At 43.4% G+C, this 25699-nt stretch overlaps 1 protein-coding gene across 6 annotated transcripts in view; it reads right to left on the bottom strand.

The window, feature by feature from the left end:
• dpp9 (dipeptidyl-peptidase 9) overlaps positions 1-25699 on the bottom strand; it is a 116494-nt gene that overhangs the window by 5137 nt on the left and 85658 nt on the right. For all 6 annotated transcript variants that reach the window (XM_086004931.1, XM_086004933.1, XM_086004934.1 and 3 more), the window contains 7 exons: positions 24831-24910; positions 23136-23288; positions 20472-20607; positions 16580-16725; positions 5083-5229; positions 2599-2751; positions 485-627 (listed from right to left, as the gene is read on the bottom strand). In XM_086004931.1, the coding sequence (XP_085861057.1) occupies positions 485-627; positions 2599-2751; positions 5083-5229; positions 16580-16725; positions 20472-20607; positions 23136-23288; positions 24831-24910 (958 nt within the window). The remainder of the gene's footprint in view (positions 1-484; positions 628-2598; positions 2752-5082; positions 5230-16579; positions 16726-20471; positions 20608-23135; positions 23289-24830; positions 24911-25699) is intronic.

The following is a 25699-nucleotide window of genomic DNA, read 5'->3' as shown; positions in this document are numbered from 1 at the left end:
TTTGTTTTTATGTCAGATTTCTTGCATTTGTGTTTTAAAAAAAAATCATACCTAAACCTCTATACAAATATGTCCTATAGGGGAGCAGAGGTAATGTGTCTCTGAGATCTGAATTGAAGTCACTTCTTGCAATCTACAATTCAAAATTACAGGTGTGTTATCAACATGATAGAATGAATCATCCCTCATCATTAGAAACAGTATTAGTCAAATCAAAAACTGAACATACTCCTGCCAATTTTTAGTGTTTACGTGCCCCATGTTATGGGGAACAACTTGTGATGCATTTAAGGGGAAGCTGGATAAACACATGACGGTAAAAGGAATAGAAGGTTATGCTGATAGGGTTAGACGATGAGGGGTGGGCGGAGACTCGTGTGGAGCGTAAACACCTGCATAGACCCGTTGGGCCGAATGGCCCGTTTCTGTGCTGTAATTCTATGTGATGAAGCACACGGCTTTGAGAAACAACTATATTACTCACTCATTTGGTAGTTTATCAACGTGTAGCGCCACTGAACCAGCTTCATAACCTTGATTATTACTCTCTGGGACGTCCATATAACGCTCAGTGTAACCAGTGTCGTAGGCCATCCAGACTGTGACTGGTGCACCAGCTACAGCAACCTGCAAGATATCAAGATACCTTTTATATACAAGACGATATTTGGGTAATAGCAAGCCTTTTATCATCACATGGTGCAGTGTCTGAAATCAACCGCTTCAATTAAGAGATTCTTTTGCCCCATTTTTGTTTTAAATTTTTGCTTGCTCGGGACACATCGCTCCTCAGCTAAGGAGGAGGGCAGGCAACCTGCTGCCAGCATTACAACCACTGGCATTTATGTAGCGCCTTTAAATGTACAGAACATCCCATGGTAGCGGTGAATAATAAAAGTAACAGATGACAAACTGTGGTGGCAGAGTTAGAAATGCAACCAGAAGCTTAGCCAAAAAGATGTATTTTAAAACATGTTTTAAAGGTCTGGAGAGAAGTAGAGTCAGAGGGGTTTAGGAAGTGAGTTCTAGATTGTAAAGCCATGGCAGCTGATGGGATGAAGGGAGGGGGTTATGCACAAAAGGCCATAATCAGAGGGCTAAAATGGAGGCGGGGACTTAAGGCTAGAGGAGATTGCAGGTGTATGGTACGGTGAGGCCTTGAAGGGATATAAAGATGAAGACAATGTTAGGAAATTTAATGTATTGGGGGATAGGGAGCCAGTGTAGGTCAGTGAGTTTGAGGGTGGTGAGCGACCATGACTCAGTGCTGGACATGGTACAGATGATTGAGTTTTGGACAAATTGGAGTGTATAGGAGGGTGAAGGACAGGAGGCTGACGTGGATAATGATGGAGATTTCCAGTCTAGAGGTGGCATGGACAGGCTTTTGATAGTGGTGTGGGTGATTGAAGGATGGTGGAGAGCACTGTTGCAGAGGTGGAAGTAGTTTTGGTGACAGATTGGATGTGGGGTTTGAGGCTCAGATCAGAGTTGAACATGACTCGTGGCCTGGTTCAATTTAGGCAAGTAGCCAGGGAGCGGGAGGAGTTAAGTGGCAAGGTAGTGGAATTAACAGCAGGCAGCAAAAATAATGGCCTCGGTCTTCCTAATACTGTTCAGTTGTAGGAAGTTCTGACTCATCCATGACAATGACAGACAGGTAGTATGACAGCAAAGTGGTCATCTTGGGGTTGAGGTAGTGCTAGGTATCAGCAGCAATATACAGATGGAAGTTAACTTTGTGTCTATGGATGTAATCACCAAATGGCAATATGCAGTTGAGGAACAGGAGGAAAACAAGGATAGTTTCACAGGGGCCTCTGGTCAGGAAGAAAAACCATTGTTAAAGCTGCGCAGGAAAAGGTAACAGTGGAACCAGTGAAGGGTTGTCCCAAGGGGCCAGACAACATTGGAGAGATGGTGGAAGAGAGGTGATGGAGCAGGATGGCACATCAACTGTCACAGTGGTTGAAGAGGATAAGGAGGGATAACACACCATTGTTACAGTTACAGAAGACTTTGGCCAGAATTGTCTTAATGCCAGAGCATAGCAGATGCTGGACTGAAGGCACTTGAACATGGAGTTCTGAGTGAACTGAGCAAAACTTTATCCCTCCACTCTGCAGTACAGGAGGTTACAGCACAAATACACTGTGCTGCTACTCTTTGCATACGCTGACTCGAGTTTGCACATCTCTTGTGCCTCAGTGGACACAAGTATTCAAGGCATCGTCTTATCAGAGCGGTGTACAATTTAAGTATGACTTCCTCCTATTTGTGCACTTTGCTTATTAATGGACACAATAAGGTTGTAACTTTTTAAATAGTAAAATTACTCCAAAATAGGAGGCTGAAATCAAATGCTGACAAAAGGGATCCATCACCATCTGATAATCGATGCATGCAAATTTGGAAGAGTGATTAAAAGAAATTTCATCTAGGATTCCATGACTTAGTTTAGTTGTACAAATCCATGAACATGAGCAATCTACTCCACAACTGGCCCCAAGAGGTGTCATTTTAACCTGCTTTTAAATAAAATGGTTGAAAGTTTTTAAACATGATTCATCTGATCCATTTTGCTGATGCTTTCATTACCTTGAAGACTTTGGGCTTGTGGATCAAACCCATGAGGGAGAGGAAACCTCCATATGACCAGCCATGGATGGCAACTCGGTTTAGATCAACAAAGCCATATTTCTCCGCGACCCACTGCAGCCCCTCCACCTGATCTTCAATCTCTACCTGGCCCTGTGGAGTAGAAGAGAAAATGGAGATGAAAGGATTCCGTAATTACTGAGTTCCACACCTAGGAGTAGAACACAGAGTAAAAACGAAACACGGTCCCTTCTATAGACTGCCTAGTGGCTACTTTATGAGCAGCATTAGCACAGAGCTGGGAGCAGATGACCTGCTTGTCCTCTTAGGTGGAAAATGGTATTGGGGCTTAGAAAGAGACATTGAGGAGCAGGGAATCATTTTATGTTCTAAGAATAATGGGGACACTGAAGAGGAGTTGTGTTTGGTTTAACTGAACAAGATTTATCTCCCCAAAATATTTATTTAGCAGGATTATCTCAGTCTATTTACAATGCAATAGCAGTCACAGGGAAATTGAAAATACAAGATTCCAGAATGTTAATTTATCATGAGTCAGCCATGTGGCAATGGAGCCATAAACCTAAATAAGTGAAAAGTTAATTCAAAGCAAACCTCAGAAAAAGTTATTCAGAGGGTGATGAATGCTTAGAGAATTACCTACCGTGAGGTTAGGACTTTAGAATTCTATGGAAAGTTGAGCTAGATTGGCCGGATGACCTCACTCATCTCTAATTATCTTTATGATTAGGCAAGTTCAAAATGTTCATTGGATGCCGGGTTAGGTGAGTTTGATTACTAGATGTACAAGCTTGATGGGCCAAATATACTACTTGCTCTTCCTTGACCTTTCAGCACCAAGTTAATGTCACTGCTTGATTTGGGCAAACTAAAAAGAACAGCATCTTGGATTACCCACTGCAAAATCCGGCAAAGCAAGGCTCGCAAATACACTGCTTGGCAACTTGATACTGATTGATGTGGTAAGTTGTCACAATCATGCCTTCATGCAAAAATGCTTGCCAGCAGGGAGGGGATCGACACCCCAAGTCCACTCACACACATCCCTTAATGGTGAGCGGTTACAAAGTGGCAGAGGCCTCAGAGCAGATCACATCCCTGCCTTATTGGGTGCTGGGAGGCACAAATCTATGAAGTAGAAAAATTGAGACACGAGTTGAAATCCACCCTAGTCAAATGAGATAAAAGTCATCTGTGTCCTGGCTTTAAGTCGCAAGTGTAAAGTTACAGTAGCTCCTAATGACATGGCCCACAATATAAAAATTGCCTCTAATTTGGCACCAATTGGCAATCGTGAAAAGCCATAGGATGGTTCGTGTGGAAAATGGTCACATTGGTGCAATGTTGTGAGGTTGGAGTGACAGCATGTTGTTGGGGCAGAGTAGATAGAGCTTCATTTTGCATCTAGTCATCTTGTACTGACCTGGGTGTGCTTGGGCCAGACACGAGCTGGCTGTTATGGAAATATTTCTAATCCCTGGAGCTGGCACAGTCACCTTGAGCAGCACAACATATCCACAAAAAGAAAAACAATGTGGGCGGGAGGGGGTGCTAAAAATCTCCACCTCCTTTCTTTGTGCAGCAGAGAACACATTTACTCCTGTTACACAAAGCATTTAAACTGGCTATCACTGCACATCAAAATGAGATATGTATCGACAACAGTGTGTTTGAAGTTATGGGTGAACAATCTGATACAAAGCACTTAAACTTGCCCAAATTCCAGCTGAAATATCAGGTTGGGAGAGAAATTCACCCTTTGATACAGAAACCTCAATATAAAGCAGTATATTTACAATAATGGTCAGTTTTGACGGTCAACTGGGTGCTCGAGTTATTTGTCTGCCATAGTCTTGAAATAACCTTGTTTTATGGGGAAATAAGCTTTCAGTCGGACTGTGACTGTTCTCCAAGAATACTCTTATTTGCTCACCTTTGCACAAAGTTTGTGAAAACATTAGATCTTATTAATGGGAACAAATCAATGTACTATAGCCAGCAGTTCAGCACTGAAGGTACCACAGAGAAAGCTCTGGACCTGAAATCTACAAATCACATCTCAGCAAGTAGCTTAGAGACAGAGCTAGTGGCACCAGGGGAATTACAGGAATGATATTTATGATTACAATGAGTGAGGCAGATCACAAACCCATTTGAACATGGAGCAGTGTTCTTTAAGAGTCAGATGGGTCAGAACATGTCACATTTTTAAAGTAAAAAAGGAATGCTGTCTTCCAGGATTAAATAGCCCACCAGCACTCAACATTAAGGATCACACATGAACAACTAGTGTCTGTGGAACCTGCGCCCCAGTGACGATATCCATGCCTTCCTAAGAGGAGGGAAAGAAGTTGAGAATTTTTTCAATATATTAAGTTCTTCAGACTATATGAAGAACATGGTGGGTATGGACATGTTTAATTAGATGCCACTTTAAAACCTCTATGGTCAAAGGGACAATACCATTTTGTTTTTGAGGGCACCTTCGAAGAAAAGGCCTCGCTGGCAGGACCCCCTGCCATCGATCACCACCACTGCATAGCCAAGAGACGCCAGTGTATTTAGCCTCAGGTACTTTATTCCCTTGAACGAGTTGTTCACAAGTTGGACCTGCATGAACAAGAAAATAAATTCCACAGTTAATATTCTCAGTAACAAGGTGAGTGAAGATGTTGAAAGAAACTGGAGGAGGAGCTCCACGAATGGCTCCATTGATGAGTGCACCGTCCAGTCTCAAACAGCCTCACACATTGGCCCCAGATTCCTAACTTGGCTGGTTTACAGTAACCCACTTAAAGGCATACATGTGGATGTTAAACAATGACAGGATTACGGTTGGCTGTGAATCCCACCATGATTGAAAAACCTGCTGACACTCCTTGAAGATCAGCTGCAATACTGCACTTGTACCCCAACCTCATTGAGCAACTTCAGAAGTGGAGAACACAGCCTGTTTGAGATATTTGATCCTGCAGAACAAACAGGAACTCTAAATGGCTATCATGTAAATGGTGCAAATTAGCACTTTCAGAGATAAAGTGTTTCACAGGCTGAGATCACACATTTTTTAGTCAATTTAACAAACTAAATGCAAATATTTTGTCGTTGCAGCTGTGCAGCACCTGATGCTTGCAATTATTGGGCCCCCACTGAAATTAACCAAGAAATCTACAAAGTGAACCTCAAACCTTTCCAAAACCTCAACATTATAATAAATGTGTTAGTGTCACTTTATGGGGGAGGGCGAGGTGGCGAGAAAAAAAGAGGGAATGACCACATTCTCCAAGCTGTTACAATGGTGTCTCATGCAGTCTCGGAGCAGATCAAGTGGGGTTTCATTTACTCTGCAGACTGGTCAATGGGTTTGCGTTAAATTCCTACTTGCAATATTTTAACAATCAATAGCCCATTTAATATAAATAGCAGAGAGAGGAAACTAAATCCTTTTGTGCTTTCACCAGTGACATTCGGAAGGACAATAGTGGGCTGCGGACCAGGTTCACGGCATCACTGATTTAAAAAGCGCCCTCTCACAGGCAGTCTTTGACCAGTAGATCTGAAACTTAAACTTCAACACTGGGGAGGGCCAATGAACAGATATCCCTTTTAATACCATTTCAAATTATGTGCCAACTCATTAGAATTGCTTTCCCTTTACTTGGAATCTTTATATGTGCACCTTGGGGTAAAAGTTCCACTGGTCCAGATACTGACGTGAGCCAGGATCACATTCTGCAAAACTGCAAATTCCCAGCCTGTGGTTTCCTTTTCATTAACTTTAATGGACACAAGATTGGTGACTGGGAATGTGCAATTTCATAATGCATTCGTCAGTGTGTGCCAGGTGCAGCAGAATATTTACCCTTTTCTTCCTGTACATTTCTTGGTACATTGCTACTTTTACAGTATAACCCATCATAAAGTAAGGGAAGCAGGCTACCTCGACGGCTCATTCTGTAAATACACCATGAGCGTACTATACAATCTCAGCCAAGGGAGGATGGAGATTGGCCATGCTCTTCTTGGGCAACACTTCCTGAGTAGATCACCTATTTGGCCGGAAAGGTTACATGGAGTGACAAAAAGTGTAAACAGATTAAAAGTAAGGGAAGCAGGCTACCTCGAAGGCTCAGTCTGTAAATGCACCATGAGAGTACTATCGGGCCATGACGTGTCCCAGGTTTGATCTCTGGTCTGTGACATTTTACAATCTCAGCCAAGCCAGCAGTGGAGATTCTACACTTGACCTCTATGCCCTTGGTAGGTGGACATTGGACAAGAACAGATTGCTCTTTGCTTGATCCCCAACAGGCAGATAATATTTTGAAACCATCAGTAATCATCAGGACGCATTGAAGAACTAAATATGCAGAGGCACATTAAAAAGGCCACAGACTCCAAGTTAAATAGGACGCAGTGGATCAGCTCCACTCTGGGACTCCTGAAATCCTGCCACGAAAACAAGTGAGTTTCAGCGCAACCAGGCAAGTTTAATATAGGAAGGTAACACTCAAATCGATTGCTACCCTAGAGTTTTATGATGTACAGCACAGAAAAAGCCAAGCTTTGAATCACGGAATGATATAGCACAGGAGGCCATTCAGCCCATCGTGTCTGCTCTTTGAAAGAGCTGCCCAATTAGTCCCACTTCCCTGCTCTTTCCCCATAGCCATGCAAATCTTTTCCTTTTTAAGTAGATCAAATTCCCTTTTAAAAGTTATTATTGAATCTGCTTCCACCGCCCTTTCAGGCAGTGCATCCCAGATCATAACTCGCAGTGTAAAAACTTTTCTTCCTCATGTCGCCTCTGGTTCTTTTGCCAATTACCATAAATCTGTATCCTCTGGTTATCGACCCTTCTGCCACTGGAAACAGTTTCTACTAATTTACTCCATCAAAACCCTTCAAGATTTTGAATGCCTCTATCAAATCTCCCCTTAACCTTCGCTGCTCTAAGGAGAACAACCCCAGTATAAGAACATAATAGGAGCTGTAGGCCATACAGCCCATCGAGCCTGCTCTGCCATTCAGTAAGATCATGGCTGATGGTCTACATCAACACTTTCCTGCCCTCTCCCCATGTCCCTCCATTCCCTTAGTGCCCAAAAATATATCGAGCTCAGTCCTGAATATATTCAATGACTCAGCATCCACAACCCTCTGGGGTAAAGAATTCCAAAGATTTAAATCCTCTCAGTGAAGAAATTTCTCATCGCAGTCCTAAATGGTCGACCTTTATCCCGAGACTATGCCCCCTAGTTCTCGACTCTCCAGCCAGGGGAAACAGCCCATCAGCATCTACCCTGTCAAGCCCTCTCAGGATCTTGTATGTTTCAATGAGATCGCCTCTCATTCTTCTAAACTCCAGAGAATATAGGCCCATTCTACACAATCTCTCATCATAGGACAGCTCTCTCATCTCAGGAATCAATCTGGTGAACCTTTGCTGCGCCCTCTCTAAGGAAGGTATATCCTTCCTTAGGCAAGGAGACCAAAACTGTACAGTACTCCAGGCGTGGTCTCACCAAAGCAATGTTCCCCCAAGGTGCGTGGCCACTCAGCTGTGCAGTAATCTCAAAGGTGCCACGCAGGCCACTCACCAGCTTTTACATCGTAAATACCGCGCGTGCAGAGAAATTTAAAGGGGCCGCGCATTAAAAGCAACCGGCGGCACAGAACAAAGCGCAGCTTACAAGGAACATTGCACCGAAGTCCTATATAATTGCAGCAAGACTTCCTCACTCTTCAACTCCAACCCCCTTGCAATAAAGGCCAACATACCATTTGCCTTCCTAATTGCTTACTGGACCTGCACATTAACGTGATTTGTCTACAAGGACACCTAAATCCCACTGAATACCAATAACTAATCTCTCACCTTTAAAATATTCTGCTTTTCCATTCTTCCTACCAAAGTGGATAAGTTCACACTTCCCCACATTATACTCCATCTGCCATCTTCTTGCCCAATCACTTAACCAATCTATATCCCTTTGCATCTTCTTTGCATCCTCCTCACAGCTTACTTTCCAACCTAGCTTTGTACCGTCAGAAAACTTGGATATATTACACTCAGTCCCCTCATCCAAGTGATTGATATAGACTGTAAATAGCTGTGGCCCAAGCATGGAGTTACACCCAGCCATCCCAAAAATGACCCTAGTATCTCCAGTCTCACCACGTACAAGTCTTTCATCCCTGGTACCATTCTAGTAAATCTCCTTTGCACCATCTCTATGGCCTTGACATCCTTTCTAAAGTGTGGTGCCCAGAATTAGCCACAATAATCCAGTGGGGACCTAATCAGTGTTTTATAAAGGTTTAGCATAACTTCCTTCCTTTTGTACTCTATACCTCTATTTATAAAATCAAACATCCCGTATGCATATTAGGCTTCTTAACTTGTCCTGCCACCTTCAAAAAATTGTGTACGCAAGTCTCCATGTTCCTGCATCTCCTTTAAAATTGTACCATTTATTTATATTGCCTCTCCTCATCTTCCTGCCGGAATGAATCACTTCATACTTCTCTGCGTTAAATTTCATCTATCATGTGTCTGCTCATTTCACCAGTCTGTATGTCCTCCTCACTGTTTACTACATTTGTGTTTTGTGTCATCTTCAAACTTTGAAATTATGTCCTGTGTACCCAAGTCCAGGTCATTAATATATATCAAAAAGAGCAGTGATCCCAACACCGATCCCTGGGGGACACCATTGCGCACTTCCCTCTAGTCTGAAAAACAACCAATCACTGCTCTCTCCTTTCTGTCCCTTAGCCAATTTCATATCCACTGCCCCTTTAATCCCATGGGCTTCAATTTTGCTAACAAGTCTATCAGTGGTACTTTATCAAACGCCTTTTGAAAGTCCATATACACATTAACTGCACTATACTCATCCATCCTCTCTGTTACTTCAAAGAACTCAACAACTTATGGCTAAATTAAGGTTGAAGGTCAAGTGAAGGAAAGCTGAATTGAAAGGGGAGCAACTGTGATAATCAGAAGTTTGAAAACCACCCAAGTTCAAAGAAAATAAAAATTGAAGCAAAATCACAAAGGAGGCAGCCGAGAGATTTGGAGGGGTCAACTTTTCAGGGACTTGAGGAAAGGGAGGTTGGAGTTGGGCAGCAGTTTGCAAAGTCAGAGGGTGAAGGGTTTGTTTGTTTGTTTGTTTGTTTTTTTTGTTGTTTTTTTTGAGGACGGTGCGGGGCGACTACACCTTTGAAGAGGGGCAGTAAGCGAGAAGAGAACACCATTTACTGGCATGGGGCCGGGAAGGGAAGTTGGGTGGTCAACAATTTAGTGGGAATGGGATCAAAGGAGCAGAAGGTGGGTCTCATGGATAAGATGAACTTGGCAGCAGTGCAAGAGGAGATCAAAACCAGAGAAAGACTCCGATTCAGGGCTATGGCTGGGGTGGGGTGGGGGTGGTTAAGGGGATAGGGTGAGGGTGGTTAAGGGGATAGGGCGAAGCAGCAAAGAGAGCTGAATGGATGGTCTCAGTCTTGTTGAGAAAGAAGTCCATGAGCTCCTCGCACTTGGTGTGTGTGGAGGGACAGGGGAGAGGAGTTTAAGGAGATTGTTGGTAATGGAAAAAAGCCGGGGTTAGCTTGGTTCTCCAGGATGATTGTGCAGTAGTGGGCTGTTTTGGCAGAGGAGAGAGGGGTCCAATAACGCTGGGTGTAGTCCAACCAGATCTAGTTATGATGGTTAAACCGGTTGTGCAATAGATACAAGTCTGTGCACCTTGGATTTAATGGAGCTATGGAGGCCATACTAGGAGGAACAACTAGGGTGGATTTCCTGGGAACAAGGGCTCATAACATGAAGGTAAGGGAGTGGTTGAACAAACTAATGGCTGCAGAAGTATCGTGCAGAAGAATGACAGATGCGAGGTGGAGAATGCAGTTGTGGATAATTGCACCTGTGATATATGCCCCCGTGCTTACAAAAAGAACTGAGGACTTGTTAAAAATTGCATCAGAATTTACATGCATTGGGAAGGCATGTCAACGAACTTGACTCCTTTCCGCAAACACTATCGTGCTATTTACGGTCCTGTGCTACATTTCCTCATCTGAAGTATTCGCAATATATATCTAATGCAGCACCGATGAAGAATAATTCCAGGAAGTGGAAAGCTTGCTAATAATTTGGTGTAAACAGACACACCAGAGTGTTTCTTGAGTGATCAATAGCTGAAACAGATTGCCAGCGAGGGTAACTGAAGCTGGGACACTGGTCTCCCAAGAGTTCGGGGGGGGTTGGAAAAGAGAGATAAATGCAGCAAGGTACTTGGAAAGGCGACAATAAATAGGGTCAAAGGGCTTTCATCCAAACCTCATCATGTGGGAGAACTCCCCAACACACTCTGCCTACATTACTGTTCTGGCGCACATTAAAAAGGCTGCTGCTTGGGGGGGGGGGGAGGTGTTGTACTCAAAGCTATCAAAGCTCACACAGCTACATGCCAGCATAAATCATCATCCGCAGAGTGCAAGAGGAGAAACCCGAGGGTAAAGTGCAGAACAAAAAATGGATGACAGGAACCTTTTTTGTTCATTTGGTGTTGACAGGCAGAGAAACTTATATCCGGGCAGGGTCTTCATAACTAATAATAAGAAATGTAATTAATTATATAGAATGGAGCAGGTGATGTGTTACTGTTGCGAGATGTGGGAGCCGGTGGTCCCCATTGAGGCTCACGGTGATTACATCTGCGACAAGTGTTTGCTGCTAGAGGAACTCAAGTTCCATGTTATGGAGCTTGAGACCGAGCTTCAGACACTGCGACACATCAGGGAGGGGGAGAAGTTCCTGGACTCTATGTTTCAGGAGATGGTCACACCTATGAAGTTAATTACTGCAGATGTAGTCCGTGGTCAGGGACAGGACGGTGTGACTACGAGTGAGGAAGGTACAGGGATCCAGGATGTAGTGTTGAAGGAGACGCAGCCCTTGTTCTTGTCCAGCAGGATCGAGGTTCTTACTCCCTGTGAGGGCGGGAGCGGGGACTGCAGGGAGGATGAGCAACCTGGCCACGGCACCGTGGTACAGGGGGCCATTCAAGTGGAGGGAGTAAAAAGAAATGTTGTAGTGGTAGGGGATAGTATCATTAGGGGGATAGATAGGGTTCTCTGCAGTCAAGAGCAGGAGTCCCGAAGGCTGTGTTGCCTGCCCGGTGCGAGGGTTAAGGACATCTCTTCTGGGCTGGAAAGAAACTTGGAGGGGGAGGATCCAGTTGTCGTGGTCCATGTTGGTACAAACGACGTAGATAGGACAAGGAAGACGGTTCTGTTAAAGGAGTATGAGCAGCTAGGGGTCAAATTAAAAAACAGAACCTCAAGGGTAATAATCTCTGGGTTATTACCTGAGCCACGAGCGAATATGGCTAGGATAAATAAAATTAAAGAGTTAAATGCGTGGCTCAAAGACTGGTGTGGGAGAAATGGGTTTTGCTTCTTGGGACACTGGCACCAATACTAGGACAGGAGGGAGCTGTTCCGTTGGGACGGACTCCACTTGGCCAGTGCTGGGACTAGAGTCCTGGCGAATCATATAACTAGGGCTGTAGAGAGGGCTTTAAACTAATAAGTGGGGGGGAGGTTTCTAGAGAGCAAATAATAGAAATGACAACAGAGAAGGTCATAGACTTAGGTAGCAGTGGGGGAATTAAAAAACAGAATGTGTCAGGAAGGGACAGAAGGTATGGAGCAAAAAGTAAAGTACTAAAAAGGGAAAAAACAGGAACTAAGTGCTACAAAACATATTTGAAAGTTCTTTATCTGAATGCACGTAGCATTCGTAACAAAATGAATGAGTTAACGGCACAAATAACGACATATGGGTATGATCTTGTGGTCATTACAGAAACATGGCTGCAGGGTGACCATGACTGGGAATTAAACATACCAAGTTATTTAACAATCAGGAAGGACAGGCAGGAAGGGAGAGGAGGTGGGGTGGCTATGTTAATAAAGGAAGGAATCACTATAATACAGAGAAATGATATTGGGTCAAAGGAGGAGAGTGAAACAGTTTGGGTGGAGATAAGGAATAATAAGGGGAAAAAAACACTAGTGGGTGTAGTCTATAGGCCTCCGAACAGTTGCAACTCTGTTGGACGGAGTATTAATCAGGAAATAGTTGCGGCTTGTAATAAGGGAACAGCTATAATTATGGGGGATTTTAATTATCATATTAACTGGACAAATCAAATTGGGCAGAGCAGCCTTGAGGATGAGTTCATTGAATGCATTAGGGATGGGTTTCTTGAGCAGTATGTAACTAAACTGACCAGGGGGCAAGCAACCTTAGATCTGGTCCTGTGTAACAAGACAGGATTAATTAAAAATGTCCTAGTAAAGGATCCCCTTGGAATGAGTGACCATAACATGGTTGAGTTCCATATTCAATTAGAGGGTGAGAAGGTTGGATCTCAAACAAGCGTGCTGAGCTTGAATAAAGGAGATTATGAAGGTATGAGAGCGGAATTGATTAGAGTGGACTGGGAAAATAGATTAAAGGGTAAGGCGGTACATGATCAGTGGTGTACATTTAAGGAGTTATTTTACAACTTCCAAAAAAAATATATTCCACTGAGGAAAAAAGGGTGTAAAAGAAAAGATAGCCATCCGTGGCTAAGTAAAGTAATTAAGGATAGTATCCGACTAAAAACAAGGGCATATAAGGTAGCCAAATCTAGTGGGAGGATGGAAGATTGGGAAGTCTTTAAAAGACAGCAAAAAATAACTAAAAGATTGATTAAGAAAGGGAAGATAGATTATGAAAGTAAATTAGCAAAAAATATAAAAACAGACAGTAAAAGTTTCTATAGTTATATAAAAAGAAAAAGGGTGGCTAAAGTAAATGTTGGGCCCTTAGAGGATGAGACCGGGAAATTAATGGTGGGAAACATGGAGATGGCAAAAACACTGAACAATTATTTTGTATCAGTCTTTACAGTAGAGGACACTAAGACTATCCCAACACTGGACAAACAGGGGGCTCTAGGGGGGGGGAGGAACTAAATACGATTAAAATCACTAAGGAAGTGGTACTTGGTAAAATAATGGGACTCAAGGCGGATAAATCCCCTGGGCCTGATGGCTTGCATCCTAGGGTCTTGAGGGAAGTAGCGGTAGGGATTGTGGATGCATTGGTAATAATTTTCCAAAACTCACTGGACTCAGCAAAGGTCCCGGCAGATTGGAAAACTGCTAATGTAACACCCTTATTTAAAAAGGGTAGTAGGCAGAAGGCTGGAAACTATAGACCAGTTAGCCTAACATCTGTGGTTGGTAAAATGTTAGAGTCCATTATTAAGGAGACAGTAACGGGACATTTGGATAAACATAATTTAATAGGCCAAACTCAGCATGGTTTCATGAAGGGGAAGTCATGTTTGACAAATTTGCTGGAGTTTTTTGAGGAAGTAACATATAGGGTGGATAAAGGGGAACCAGTGGACGTAGTGTATTTAGACTTCCAAAAGGCATTTGACAAGGTGCCACACAAAAGATTATTGCTCAAGATAAAAAATCACAGGATTGGGGGTAATATTCTGGCGTGGGTGGAGGATTGGCTATCTAACAGAAAGCAGAGAGTTGGGATAAATGGTTCGTTCTCAGATTGGCAACCAGTAACTAGTGGTGTTCCGCAGGGGTCAGTGCTGGGTCCCCAACTCTTTACAATCTATATTAACGATTTGGAGGAGGGGACCGAGTGTAACATATCAAAGTTTGCAGATGATACAAAGATGGGATGGAAAGTAGTGAGTGAGGAGGACATAAAAAACCTGCAAAGGGACATAGGCAGGCTAAGTAAGTGGGCAGAGATTTGGCAGATGGAATACAATACTGGAAAGTGTGAGGTTATGCACTTTGGCAGGAAAAATCGTAGAGCAAGTTATTATCTTAATGGCAAGAAACTGGAAAGTACTGTAGTACAAAGGGATCTGGGGGTCCTGGTGCACGAGACTCAAAAAGTTAGTATGCAGGTGCAGCAAGTGATCAAGAAGGCCAATGGAATGTTGGCTTTTATTGCTAGGGGGATGGAATATAAAAACAGGGAGGTATTGCTGCAGTTGTACAAGGTATTGGTGAGACCGCACCTGGAATACTGCATACAGTTTTGGTGTCCATACTTAAGAAAAGACATACTTGCTCTCGAGTCAGTACAAAGAAGGTTCACTCGGTTAATCCCGGGGATGAGGGGGTGGACATATGAGGAGAGGTTGAGTAGATTGGGACTCTACTCATTGGAGTTCAGAAGAATGAGAGGCGATCTTATTGAAACATATAAGATTGTGAAGGGGCTTGATTGGGTGGATGCGGTGAGGATGTTCCCAATGATGGGTGAAACTAGAACTGGGGGGCATAATCTTAAAATAAGGGGCTGCTCTTTCAAAACTGAGATGAGGAGAAACTTCTTCACTCAGAGGGTGGTAGGTTTGTGGAATTTGCTGCCCCAGAAAGCTGTGGAAGCTACATCATTAAATAAATTTAAAACAGAAATAGATAGTTTCCTAGAAGTAAAGGGAATTAAGGGTTACGGGGAGCGGGCAGGAAATTGGACATGAGTCTAGGTTCGGAATGGTCATGGCCCTGTGGGTAGTGGAGTGGGCCCAGGGGCCGTGTAGCCTGGTTCTGCTCCTACTGTGTTCTAATTCTGTGTTAGATTTCAGGAGATGGTTTTATTCCTGTTCCTGGCTGGGGTGGAGATCGCCTTTACAGAAGGTAAGTACTGTAGAAAATATAGGGACAGAGTGATCTCCTGGAAGAATTTCGATCGCCTAGATGGGTCGGAGAGGAATTTCCCAGATTTTTTTCTCCCAAATTGGCCATTGGGTCTTTATCTGGTTTTTCGCCTCTCCCGGGAGATCACATGGGTTCGGGTGGATGCACAGTGATAGAAGATTTGAGGTTAGGATCAGATCAGCCATGATCTTATTGAATGGTGGAGCAGGCTCGAGGGGCCGATTGGCCTACTCCTGCTCCTATTTCTTATGTTCTTAACCCACTATCCACCAAACCAAGCTGCTGTCAGATATGGACCGTACACACAGTCTCCATAAGGATATACCCCTACCCCCTTACACAAGTTCAAACAGCAGAGGGGCAGATTAGCAGTGCGCAGAGGTACTGCTGCAGTTTAAAGAGCTAAAATCACACACCTCAACAGTAGAAAATATGCTACTTGTTCTGCAGTGACTACCCTGTCCATTAGGCACTAGCTTGTAAGCTTATCTAGTGCAAATTGGGAAGATAAGTTCCCAGTGAGAGGCCTATCCCAACTCAGTTCCCTTAGTGAGTCAGACTGTCTGAACAGTCAACGGTGCCGTGGAGTACTGTGTACCTGCCTTGCCCAGACTAACAGATCAGCCAGTACGCCAGAAGGCTGGCTTGGTTATGGACCTCTATTGCCAGGTATGTCATCTTGGAACTATCGCGACTCCAAAGAGACCCAACTTGCCTTCATCCCCAAGGAGGATAGTCACTAGTCACGAATACGTAATAGACGCGAAAAACCATCCTTGTAAAAGGTATAATTTAGATGACAAAATGAATTCACACACCAACCCAACTTGGACATATAATCGCAGTTCCTTCATTATCGCTGGGTCAAAAATCCTGGAACTCCCTAACCTAACAGCACTGTGGGAGTGCCTTCAGCACACGGCCTGCAGCCGTTCAAGGCGGCGGATCACCATCACTTTCTCAAGGGCAACTAGGGATGAGCAATAAATGCCGGCTGTGACAGCAATGCATAGAATTATTTATTTATTTTTTAATACTGTTACTGAAATTTATTTCATCAATATAAAATTCTAGTTTCTAATTTTCTTCAAAAATTCCTCTTGCAGTTACAAAAACACATGCATTTTTGCTATTTAATTTTTAAAATGACCAGCTACTGCAATTACAACTAGGAAAAAATCTCTCCTGGTAGCCTTACCTGTGGCCCTCCATAAACAAAGAGGACGGTGGGGTGCTTGCGGGCTGGCTGCAGGTTGTGAGGTTTATACAGCATGCCGTACAGCTTGAAACCAGATTTACTTGGGAAGTTGAAAATTTCAGGTGGCACATAATCAGGGGGGCAACCTGTGCAAGATAAGGGAGAAAAGTTAAAACTCACTCAACCAAGTAACAGGATTACAGGTCAGTTTATCGAAGTTTTGTCCCATTTTAGATAGCGGCAGTGGCATTAGCACTGTGCAAAGCTTAGCTCAAGCTCCCCCAGTGACCTAGATGTTGCAGACAGTGTAGCATTGAAAGAGACCATAGGACACCATTTTGATCCTCAGTCTCTGCTGAATTAGCTTGTGTCAGCCATTGGGATAGTTAGGGCTCTAAAACTGACCTCAACACCCTTATGCTGGGCAAGATAAATATTAGCCAGGGTTCCCGCTCTGAATCATTAGCCAGTGACCTGTACTGGCAATGCACGTGTGTGGATGTCACTCAAAATATATTGGGCTTGCCTGCATAGCCTGCCGACACTCATCGTTTAGTTTCACACAGGATGAATCTTCAGTTGGATGAGATATGTAGAGTAGCTGGCGTGTGGGACTACACCCGAGCAACAGTCATTGCATTCAGGGTGGAGGGAGAAAGGAGCTCAACCAGATTCATTCTATTTTTATTTTAAGATGGTCCCTCTCCCCATTTAGACTGCTTGAAACTGTCCTCTACAACATGAGTGACAAGCTTTTAATCTTCACAGGCCACTTATGAGCATACCATGGAGCTTTGTGGTCACATGTAACGTTTAAATTAATATTCCCATTAATCTGTATATATTTTAAGTTGTGGATATGAACATGATTTTGCTGTTCGGATTTAGAATTTATCCACCAATGAGACGAATGTTAAAAACAGCCCTCTCCAAAGTCCCAGGTCCACAAAATTCGAGCAGGACACACCAGCAACAAATAAACACAAATAAGACGGAGTTGCTTGGGCTTCGAGGACTAGAATGTAAGGGCCTGCAAGCTTAGTTTGGGCACCTCTGCGCTGGATGCGAGTGTTTTCCATCTAAGCCACCCTATGATGGGCGCCAGGATGCAGGACTCCATACTCTGGGGTGCAACTCCACCTAGTGGCTGGCCAAGGAATGTCAGCATTCTCAGCTTATTTCTTTTTACAGGAAACTGTGTGTTATCCGGAGGCTAAATGTCCGGCAAGCTCGAGCCACCAGCAAAAATCAGGAGCCGTTTTGTTAGGTTTTTTTTCTGCTCGTGGCTTTTTTTTTTCAAGTCAGGCTCTGCAAAATCTCTCTGAAGCTGTTGCTAAGCGACAGACGCTTCCAAGGTACAGCCGACTGTTTAGAAGCTGTTGAGCAACAGTGTTTGTTGCCAGATACGGAGCTGAAAGCTCCGTATGCTTCAACATTAACGCTGGTTTGTCCGGCAGTTTTGAGGGAACGGCAACAGCTCGGTCCCGTCGGTGCCGGATAGCACAAAGTTTCCTGTATATCAGTTGCAGGACACAAAACACGTGAACTCTGCTTAATGGTTGCACTCACTTCTCTCATTAGTTAGTAAGCTAACATCCCATCTGTCTTCGTAAAGGTGTCGACTCTTCCTGGGATACGGTTCCGTGGGTACCAGTTGCACACTGGTGCATCACTAGGGAGGCTATTCTCATGGGTGCCTCGAACAGCAAATACCAGTTGGGGCCATCATAGCCAAGTCCAATACTGTCCTCAAATGTGCAATTCAAAGGGGAGTTTGCTGGACTGCAATCAAGAGCAGGATACCTAGATGACTTTTCCCTCTAACCAGGGTCGCTGAGGTCAACCAGTGTCCCTATTGATGCATGGGTAACTCAGCATAAACCTGGGATTACACCTAACTGCACCTTCCTGAATTTCCTCAACTATTCACTGACTTAACCAGCTGTGGAATCCCAGTCATAGCCGCAAAGATCAGTTACTGTAGCAGCTGTGTGAGAGGTCAACATCAGATAGGTATGCAACAAAAGTACTAACAGTGGAAGTTAGTCAACACTTCAGCAATTACTGCACTGATTTTAAAACTCAGATAGTGGTGTGCACCTATTTATGGGGCCAACCTATTTAATTTATACATTTGTTGGGAGATTTTTAAGATATTCTCTTCACTGGCACACAGCCATCCAACCAAGAGGGGCCCTTTATACAGAAGAGACATCCGACTGCTCATATCACGAAATAAAGAGCAGATTTTGTATTCATATACTTGAGAACTATTTGTATTCACCATAAATATTTTTGCAGAGCATCCTGATTTGCAAAATGAGTGAATAATGTTGGTTTCTATGCAGTACAAAGGGGTGAAGTGCTCAGCCTATTTTAAATTATCTGCTAGTAGGCACATGCTCCACACCCACAAACTTTCTTTGTGCAATTAGAAACCATTCTACAGTAAGTGGCCCAGATATTCCGATCCCTACGGGTGGGTACGCGCTGTGTACCCACCCATAGGGACATCGGAAATGCCGGTTTCAGGCATGCACTGCAAACCGGCATTTCCGATCCGTTAAGAATGGTCTTGACAGATCCTCCAGCTACCCTGGAGAAGGGCCTCTGCGGGCGGATAGTTCCGCTTTTTGGAGACCCTCCGCCTGCAGAAAACCCTTACAATTCTTACGCCTGGTAAAAGCAGGCGTAAGGCCTGCTTTTACCAGGATAAGAGTTGATAAAAGTAAAAAAAATGATTTTTGACCGATTCATCATTTAAAAATACTTTTTAAAAAAAGGGAAGTTTATTTTTAGCCCTGTAAAAAACTAATTTTTTTTTCAAAAAATTAAATTTTTGTTTAAAATACTTAATTTATTGTAATCTCAAGTCATTTTAAAAATGTGATTTTTTTCAATTTAAAGTTTTACTATGTTTTTGGGGGGTGATCTCCATTCATATATTTGACAGGTCTTCCTGTCAAGTGTATGAAGGGAGATTCCCTTCTTTGATTGGCTCCCCTTGGCCCACGTGATTCCAGGGACGCTGCGAACTACATGCGCCTCTGGGATACGTGGGCCCTGCGCACTTGGAGTTTGGAGAGGCCCAGGATCAGAAGTGTGCGCGTCCCGGGAGCCCTCGGGTAAGGGCGTAGATTTTTCCAGATCGCAGGCCTCCGCCCGCGGGAGGCCTGCGATCGGAAAATACGGGCCAATGTTTAGAAAAACCAACAGCAGTATTAGTTTTCTACCACTAGAGGGCGCTGCAATGAATTTGTACACAGTTTTGCTGAGCCTTCTTTACCATAAGCACAGCAGCAAATATCAGCACCTGGTAAAAATTCTTCACTTTACTGGTAACCAACAAATTCTGAAGACTGAAAACATGCCTACAAATATGCTCACCATTGTACTACAGATTCCTAAAGCAAAAAAAAACACAACTGCATTTAATTTTAGCCAATTTTCTCCCCACATTGATTTATTGCTGGGGTGAAGATCCACAGACAGCTGACCATCTCCAGCACCTCCTTGAAGTAGCAATTCTTTATGCGTGAGCTTGGACAGCGAGTGACAGAGGGCTATTCAACTGTGAAAGCCATCACAGCCAGCCCAATTTTGTTCCTACCTGAAATCCACCCACATGCCGAAGGCACTGGACAGCAGGAAACCTCTGACTGCTTTATCCCCCCAGCTTACTTAGCCCAGGGGCAATGAAGCAAATTGTAGCACTCTAGCCGCCACCATGGCCGAAATTATGGCTCCATAGACTAGGCAATGAGCCTGGAACCGCCTGGTCTCTGCCTTTGTCAACTGAGCCATTGGAGAGCTAGCTGCAGACTGATCCATCATATATAAAACCAAAGTATTTACTCTTCAATGCGAAGGCACATTCCATCAGGACACTCACCCGCTGCTTCCATCATGCTGGCACAGAATTCCGGCTCTTTGTGCAAGTGGTCTTCTTCGGGACCTGTCAGTTTGTATACGTGGACGCAGGGCGGAGTGCTGACATTACTGTAATGGCTGATGAACATGTCAAAGTTCTGAGGAAAATTTAAGAGAGACTTTTTCAAGACCAGTGCGTTACTGTTTTAGAAGATCACCAAATTTCTATGCTGTGAAAAGGTACAGGCTCGTGCACACAAGCATATATTAAATCTTGATTTTACACAAAGTGACCAAGTGAGGTCTCTGCAGGTCCAAGAATCAAAGTTAACAGTTCTGGAGATGCTTCAATTTGGGTAAGCTGCCAAACACAGCAGCTTCTACGGTTGAGTGTTCGTCTCTACTCATCTCCCCACTAACTAACCTAGGAGGCCAGCTCCCTCCTGTTCTCTAGCCTACTGCTACTCCCCATCTCAGAGTCACCAGGAAGCATACTAAGCACGAGTCACTGATAATCATTTACGTCATTTTGGACTGTTAGTTTACAGTCCCCATAGAATAAATCCAAACTGCATAGCCTTAGTTCCTTTTTCTGTCGAAGAACCTGCTCCAGAGATACACTTGGAACAAATCTGTGGCCAATATAGTATGTCATGTGCATGCTGCTGTCGTGGTGATGTCCATGGAAAAATAAAAATAAATCAAGGTGAGGAACTACAGTAACTAGATTCAATACAGATCAAAAAATGGAGATGAAGAAACTATGGATGATGGAGAGAATAAGGATGGACAAATTTCAAGACCTGGTGGTTTCCACCTCAGAATATTAAAAGTAGATGAGGAAATTGTTGATGCATTAGTCATGATCTTCCTAAACTCTCTCGATTCAGGAATTGTCCCCTCGGATTAGAAAACTGCCAATGTCACTCCATTATTTAAGAAAGGGAGGAGAGACAAATATAGGCCTATTAGTCCAACGTCAGTTGAGGAAGTTACTAGAATAAGTTATTAGGGACAGAGTGACTGAGCCTACAGACAAATACAAGCAGATCAGAAAGAGATAGCATGGATTTGTAAAAGACAATTCAACGAACCTAGTTGAATTTTTTGAGGCAATAACTAACGTGGATAAGGGAGCATCTATGAATGTTATTTATACGGACTTCCAGAAGGCATTTGATTTGTGCAGGGGTGATGCCAGAAAGCACATTTTCACACAGATAGTGGAAATCTGGAACTCTGTCCTTCAGAAAGCTGTTGAGGCTGGGGGTCAACTGAAAATTTCAAAACTGAGACCGATAGATTTTTGTGAGGCAAAGGTATTAAGGGTTACAGAACCAAGATGGGTAGATGGAGCTAAGATACAGATCAGCCATGATTTAACTGAATGGTGGAACAGACTCGGGGGGCTGAATGACCTACTCCTGTTCCTATGTAACTCCAGGCCTGATTTTTATAAGAATGCAATTGGAAATTTCAGAGGGTGGGATTGGAGGGGGTAGTTCACAAATTTAAGTTATTTTTTTTAACCAACATCTGGAATTTCTTTTATTTTTTAAATTTTTTTTATAAACAGTAAAAGCAGTAAAACCTGATCCCGTGCCAGTGAATACTGCCAATTTGCTCTTCTGAAATGTCTGTCTCCCTGAAGCAGTACAGCTGATCTAAGGAACACAGCAGTTGCATGGAAATTGAACCTGGGCCCCAACACTCTTTGACACCATGTTGCTGATCCAAAATGTTGCACCGACCAAGAAGTAGCAAATAAAAAAAATGACACATGAATGTTAAATATAAAATGGATTCATGAAGACTACCAAATATTTATTTCTAATTGAGAAACCTAGGTGAAGACCCATAGCACAGGGCATCACAAAGTGAAAAGAGTAGGTAGAGTTTGGGTTTAAAAGCCTGTAAATTGTAGGAGAAAAGGAAGGCAGGATTGTAGGAGTTCAATAGTTGAGCTCTTGGAAAACAGGTACAGTAAAATACTCACGGGCTTGAAATTATGCTGCGCAATATTAGCATTTAATGTGTTTGTACTAAATTCCATTGCTATTTTAACCAAGGTGTTAACTTTGTTAATGACTTAAAATAGCAAAGGAATTTAACACAGGCACGTTAAAGTATTTGGACCGTTAGTACACAGCATTATTTCAGGTCCGAGTGCATGGTGTGGCACAGAGTCTTGCAGATCAGGGAGGTTCCAGGTTCAATCCCTGGTCTATACTGCGTTAGCTGATAACTGGTCACATTCTCTTATCACGGTGGCATAGTGGTTAGCACTGTTGCCTCACAGCGCCAGGGACCCAGGTTCGAATCCGGCCTCGGGTGACTGTCTGTGTGGAGTTTGCACATTCTCCCCGTGTTTGCGTGGGTTTCCTCCGGGTGCTCCGGTTTCCTCCCACAGTCCAAAGATGTGCGGGTTAGGATGATTGGCTATGATAAATTGACCCTTAGTGTTAGGGGGATTAAATACGTGGGGTTACGGGGATAGGGTGGGATATGTGTTGGTGTAGGGGTTACGGGGATCGGGTGGGATATGTGTCGGTGCAGGCTCGATGGGCCGAAATGGCCTCTATCTGCACTGTGGGGTTTCTGTGATTCTGTGATTTGTTGAATAAGCTCCTAATTACTTTTAATTTTCTTCACTACTTCCCTGAATTCCAGGAGTGAAAAGACTCACCTGGCTCACTGAGCAGCTATGCGAGAAGCCAGCTTTTGTTAGCTGAACTATTTCCCCAGGAAATTCGTAATTTACCACATAGAGGTGATGTTCTAATGGAGTGTCTTTAGTGGCTTGGAAATAGACCAACTTTGTTGCTTCATTCACCCAGATCTGAAAAACGCAACAGGCACAAATGGTCTCAAGTTCTAAAGCATCCCAAGGGAGAACACACCACCATTTGAAACCAGCACAGTGTTCATACTTAGTTAGCTTAACATAATAGGGAAAATATCACTTTGTGCACTTTAAATGTTGTGTTACCCATGTGACATTCTTAATTCAAAACCTCATTGTTCCCATTACTGCTATCACCAGCAATAGATCTGTAATGTCCAGTACTTCACCCTAGTGTTGTACAGCTCAAGACACTCTCTCCAGGCACAACCCGAGTTTGGAAGGACAAAGTCCACAACTACTAGACTGTTCTGCACAACTCAAGAAAACACAGTACAAAAATGTCATATGCCCACCACTGCGCTCCACTAAAAACACTGTGCAGGTATTGCTAACTGAGGAGAAGTTCAGGTGAAGGAGGGAATCAAGCTTGGCCATGCTGCCCTCCGAGTAAATTGCTTGCCATCACTCGCTGTCTAGGCTCTCACATGAATAATGTCCAGGTCAGCAAGGGTAAGGAAGTGGCCAGGGCTTCAGCTCTGGGTCAATACCCGACAACACCTACTGGACGCGATGATGTGCGAGGTTTAACATCACTCAGAGAAGATATGGGTACCGCGGCAAAACAGCCCACCAATAAGATTCTGGTGTTACAAGCAGTTCGTTACGGTCATACAGCCCCAGAGGGTCCCAGTTTGATTTGCCTACGTACAAGGACACCACAGTCTGAAAAGTGGATCCATTGTGTGAAGCACTTGGGAGACATTTGAATGACCTGATCAGTGGCAATAGGTCATTGCAATTGCCTGAATCGCATTTCTCCTCAGAAGCAGTTTCCCATCTCTGGCAACATGTTGGTGAATCTACGTTGCGCTTAATGTCCTTTCTATAATGGGGTGCCCAAAATTGCAGTGTTCTAATTGCAGCCTAACCAACGTTTTGTACAAATTCATCACTAATTATTTACTCTCTTACTGTGTGCCCCGAATTATAAAACCCAAAAATGCTGTTGCTGGTTTTTTTATGGCGTTATCTACCTGTAATTCGCAGTTTCAGAGAATTGTCCATTTGAACCCCTAGCGCTCTGTTCACCGTAAAACCTTCAGTGGGTGCCTTTTCAGTACAATTATACTCCCATTCCTCGTTTTCCCTCCAAAAAGGTATTACCTCGCACTTATTCACAATCTCAAGCATCACACGTACACAAGTGGATGCGTGCATGTGTGGGGGGTTGGGGGAGGTGCGAGATTGGTCACTGACAATTAAAGGTCCTGTGGCTGAATCATTAACAATCATAGTCAAGGCTCTTAAATAAATGAGCACTTGAAAGAGTTATTGGTGGGCAACTTGTGCCTATGGCATGGTATCAGAGCAAGCTGCCAACACCTTCAGGACATAAGAATATTTCAGGATATAGTCTAAAAGTGAGCACCCTTCACTTGGTTTACAACCTTGATTAATTTCACAGCCTTGCCATCACTCCCATTTAGCCGATAGGCAAAGTCACCAATCTTCACAACCCATCCACTGTAAGCTTACCCTCGAGCCATGTCTTGCCAGCACCTCCCACTCACCACTAGTTAGCGCAACCTCCTCTTTGATTGGGCATTTAAAATCATCTGAAAACAAAGAGCCAGTAATTAGTCCAACACAATGGTACAATAAGAGCAAGGTTACACGAGACAAGTAGCCTATGGAGAGAAAAACAGAAAAATTCAGTTGAGACACGTTGCAGTTATGACCAGAGATGCAAATTTTTTTCTCATCCCAGAAAAAAGTTAATACTAGCCACAAAACATCATAAAAATCTTGGAAAATCCCATAATCGCATATAATAAAATCAGATTTTGACTTGTTCTCTTACCATAAAGCCGTGGGCCCAATTATAAAGTGGACAATTGCAAAGACAATCCTTCAAAACATCTACAAATCCCAGAATCCCATGCATTGCTGTAAACCTGTGGCACTGACTACAGGATCTTCAGTCAGCTATGGGACCACCTTTTACCTAAATTAGGAATTCACTCAGGGTTTGGGGCTCCCGAGTCCCTAGCAACAAAATGTTTTTTTTAAAGGAATAAAAAATTCTGAACACTGTTCTCTAACTTGTGGACCTCGCCCTTTTTAATCAATGTTCAATTTCTGTTACTCCAGCTTAGCTGAAACCTATGTAGTTGAGACATATCTAAGAGAAAGCACTGTAATATATGGCAAAAGCCAGAGCTTTGAGCTTGTATGTTTGATTGCTCTTTGATGGAGTTCTCCACTGTATAATTCATGGGTCAAATTTTTAAACTAAATGTGATTATTTTTAGGGGTGGGTGGGATTTATAAAGACAGAAGCTTATGTTACAATTCCATAGGTCATGGGAGATCTCCACTCTAGATAAGTGCGAGCCTAGGCAGCA

Source organism: Somniosus microcephalus, chromosome 13 (assembly GCF_052327205.1).
Source record: "Somniosus microcephalus isolate GS21.2 chromosome 13, FLI_Smic_1.0, whole genome shotgun sequence".
Taxonomy (NCBI): domain Eukaryota; kingdom Metazoa; phylum Chordata; class Chondrichthyes; order Squaliformes; family Somniosidae; genus Somniosus; species Somniosus microcephalus.
The sequence above is the reverse complement of the archived record's forward strand: the minus strand, read 5'-3'. Positions and strand labels throughout refer to the sequence as shown.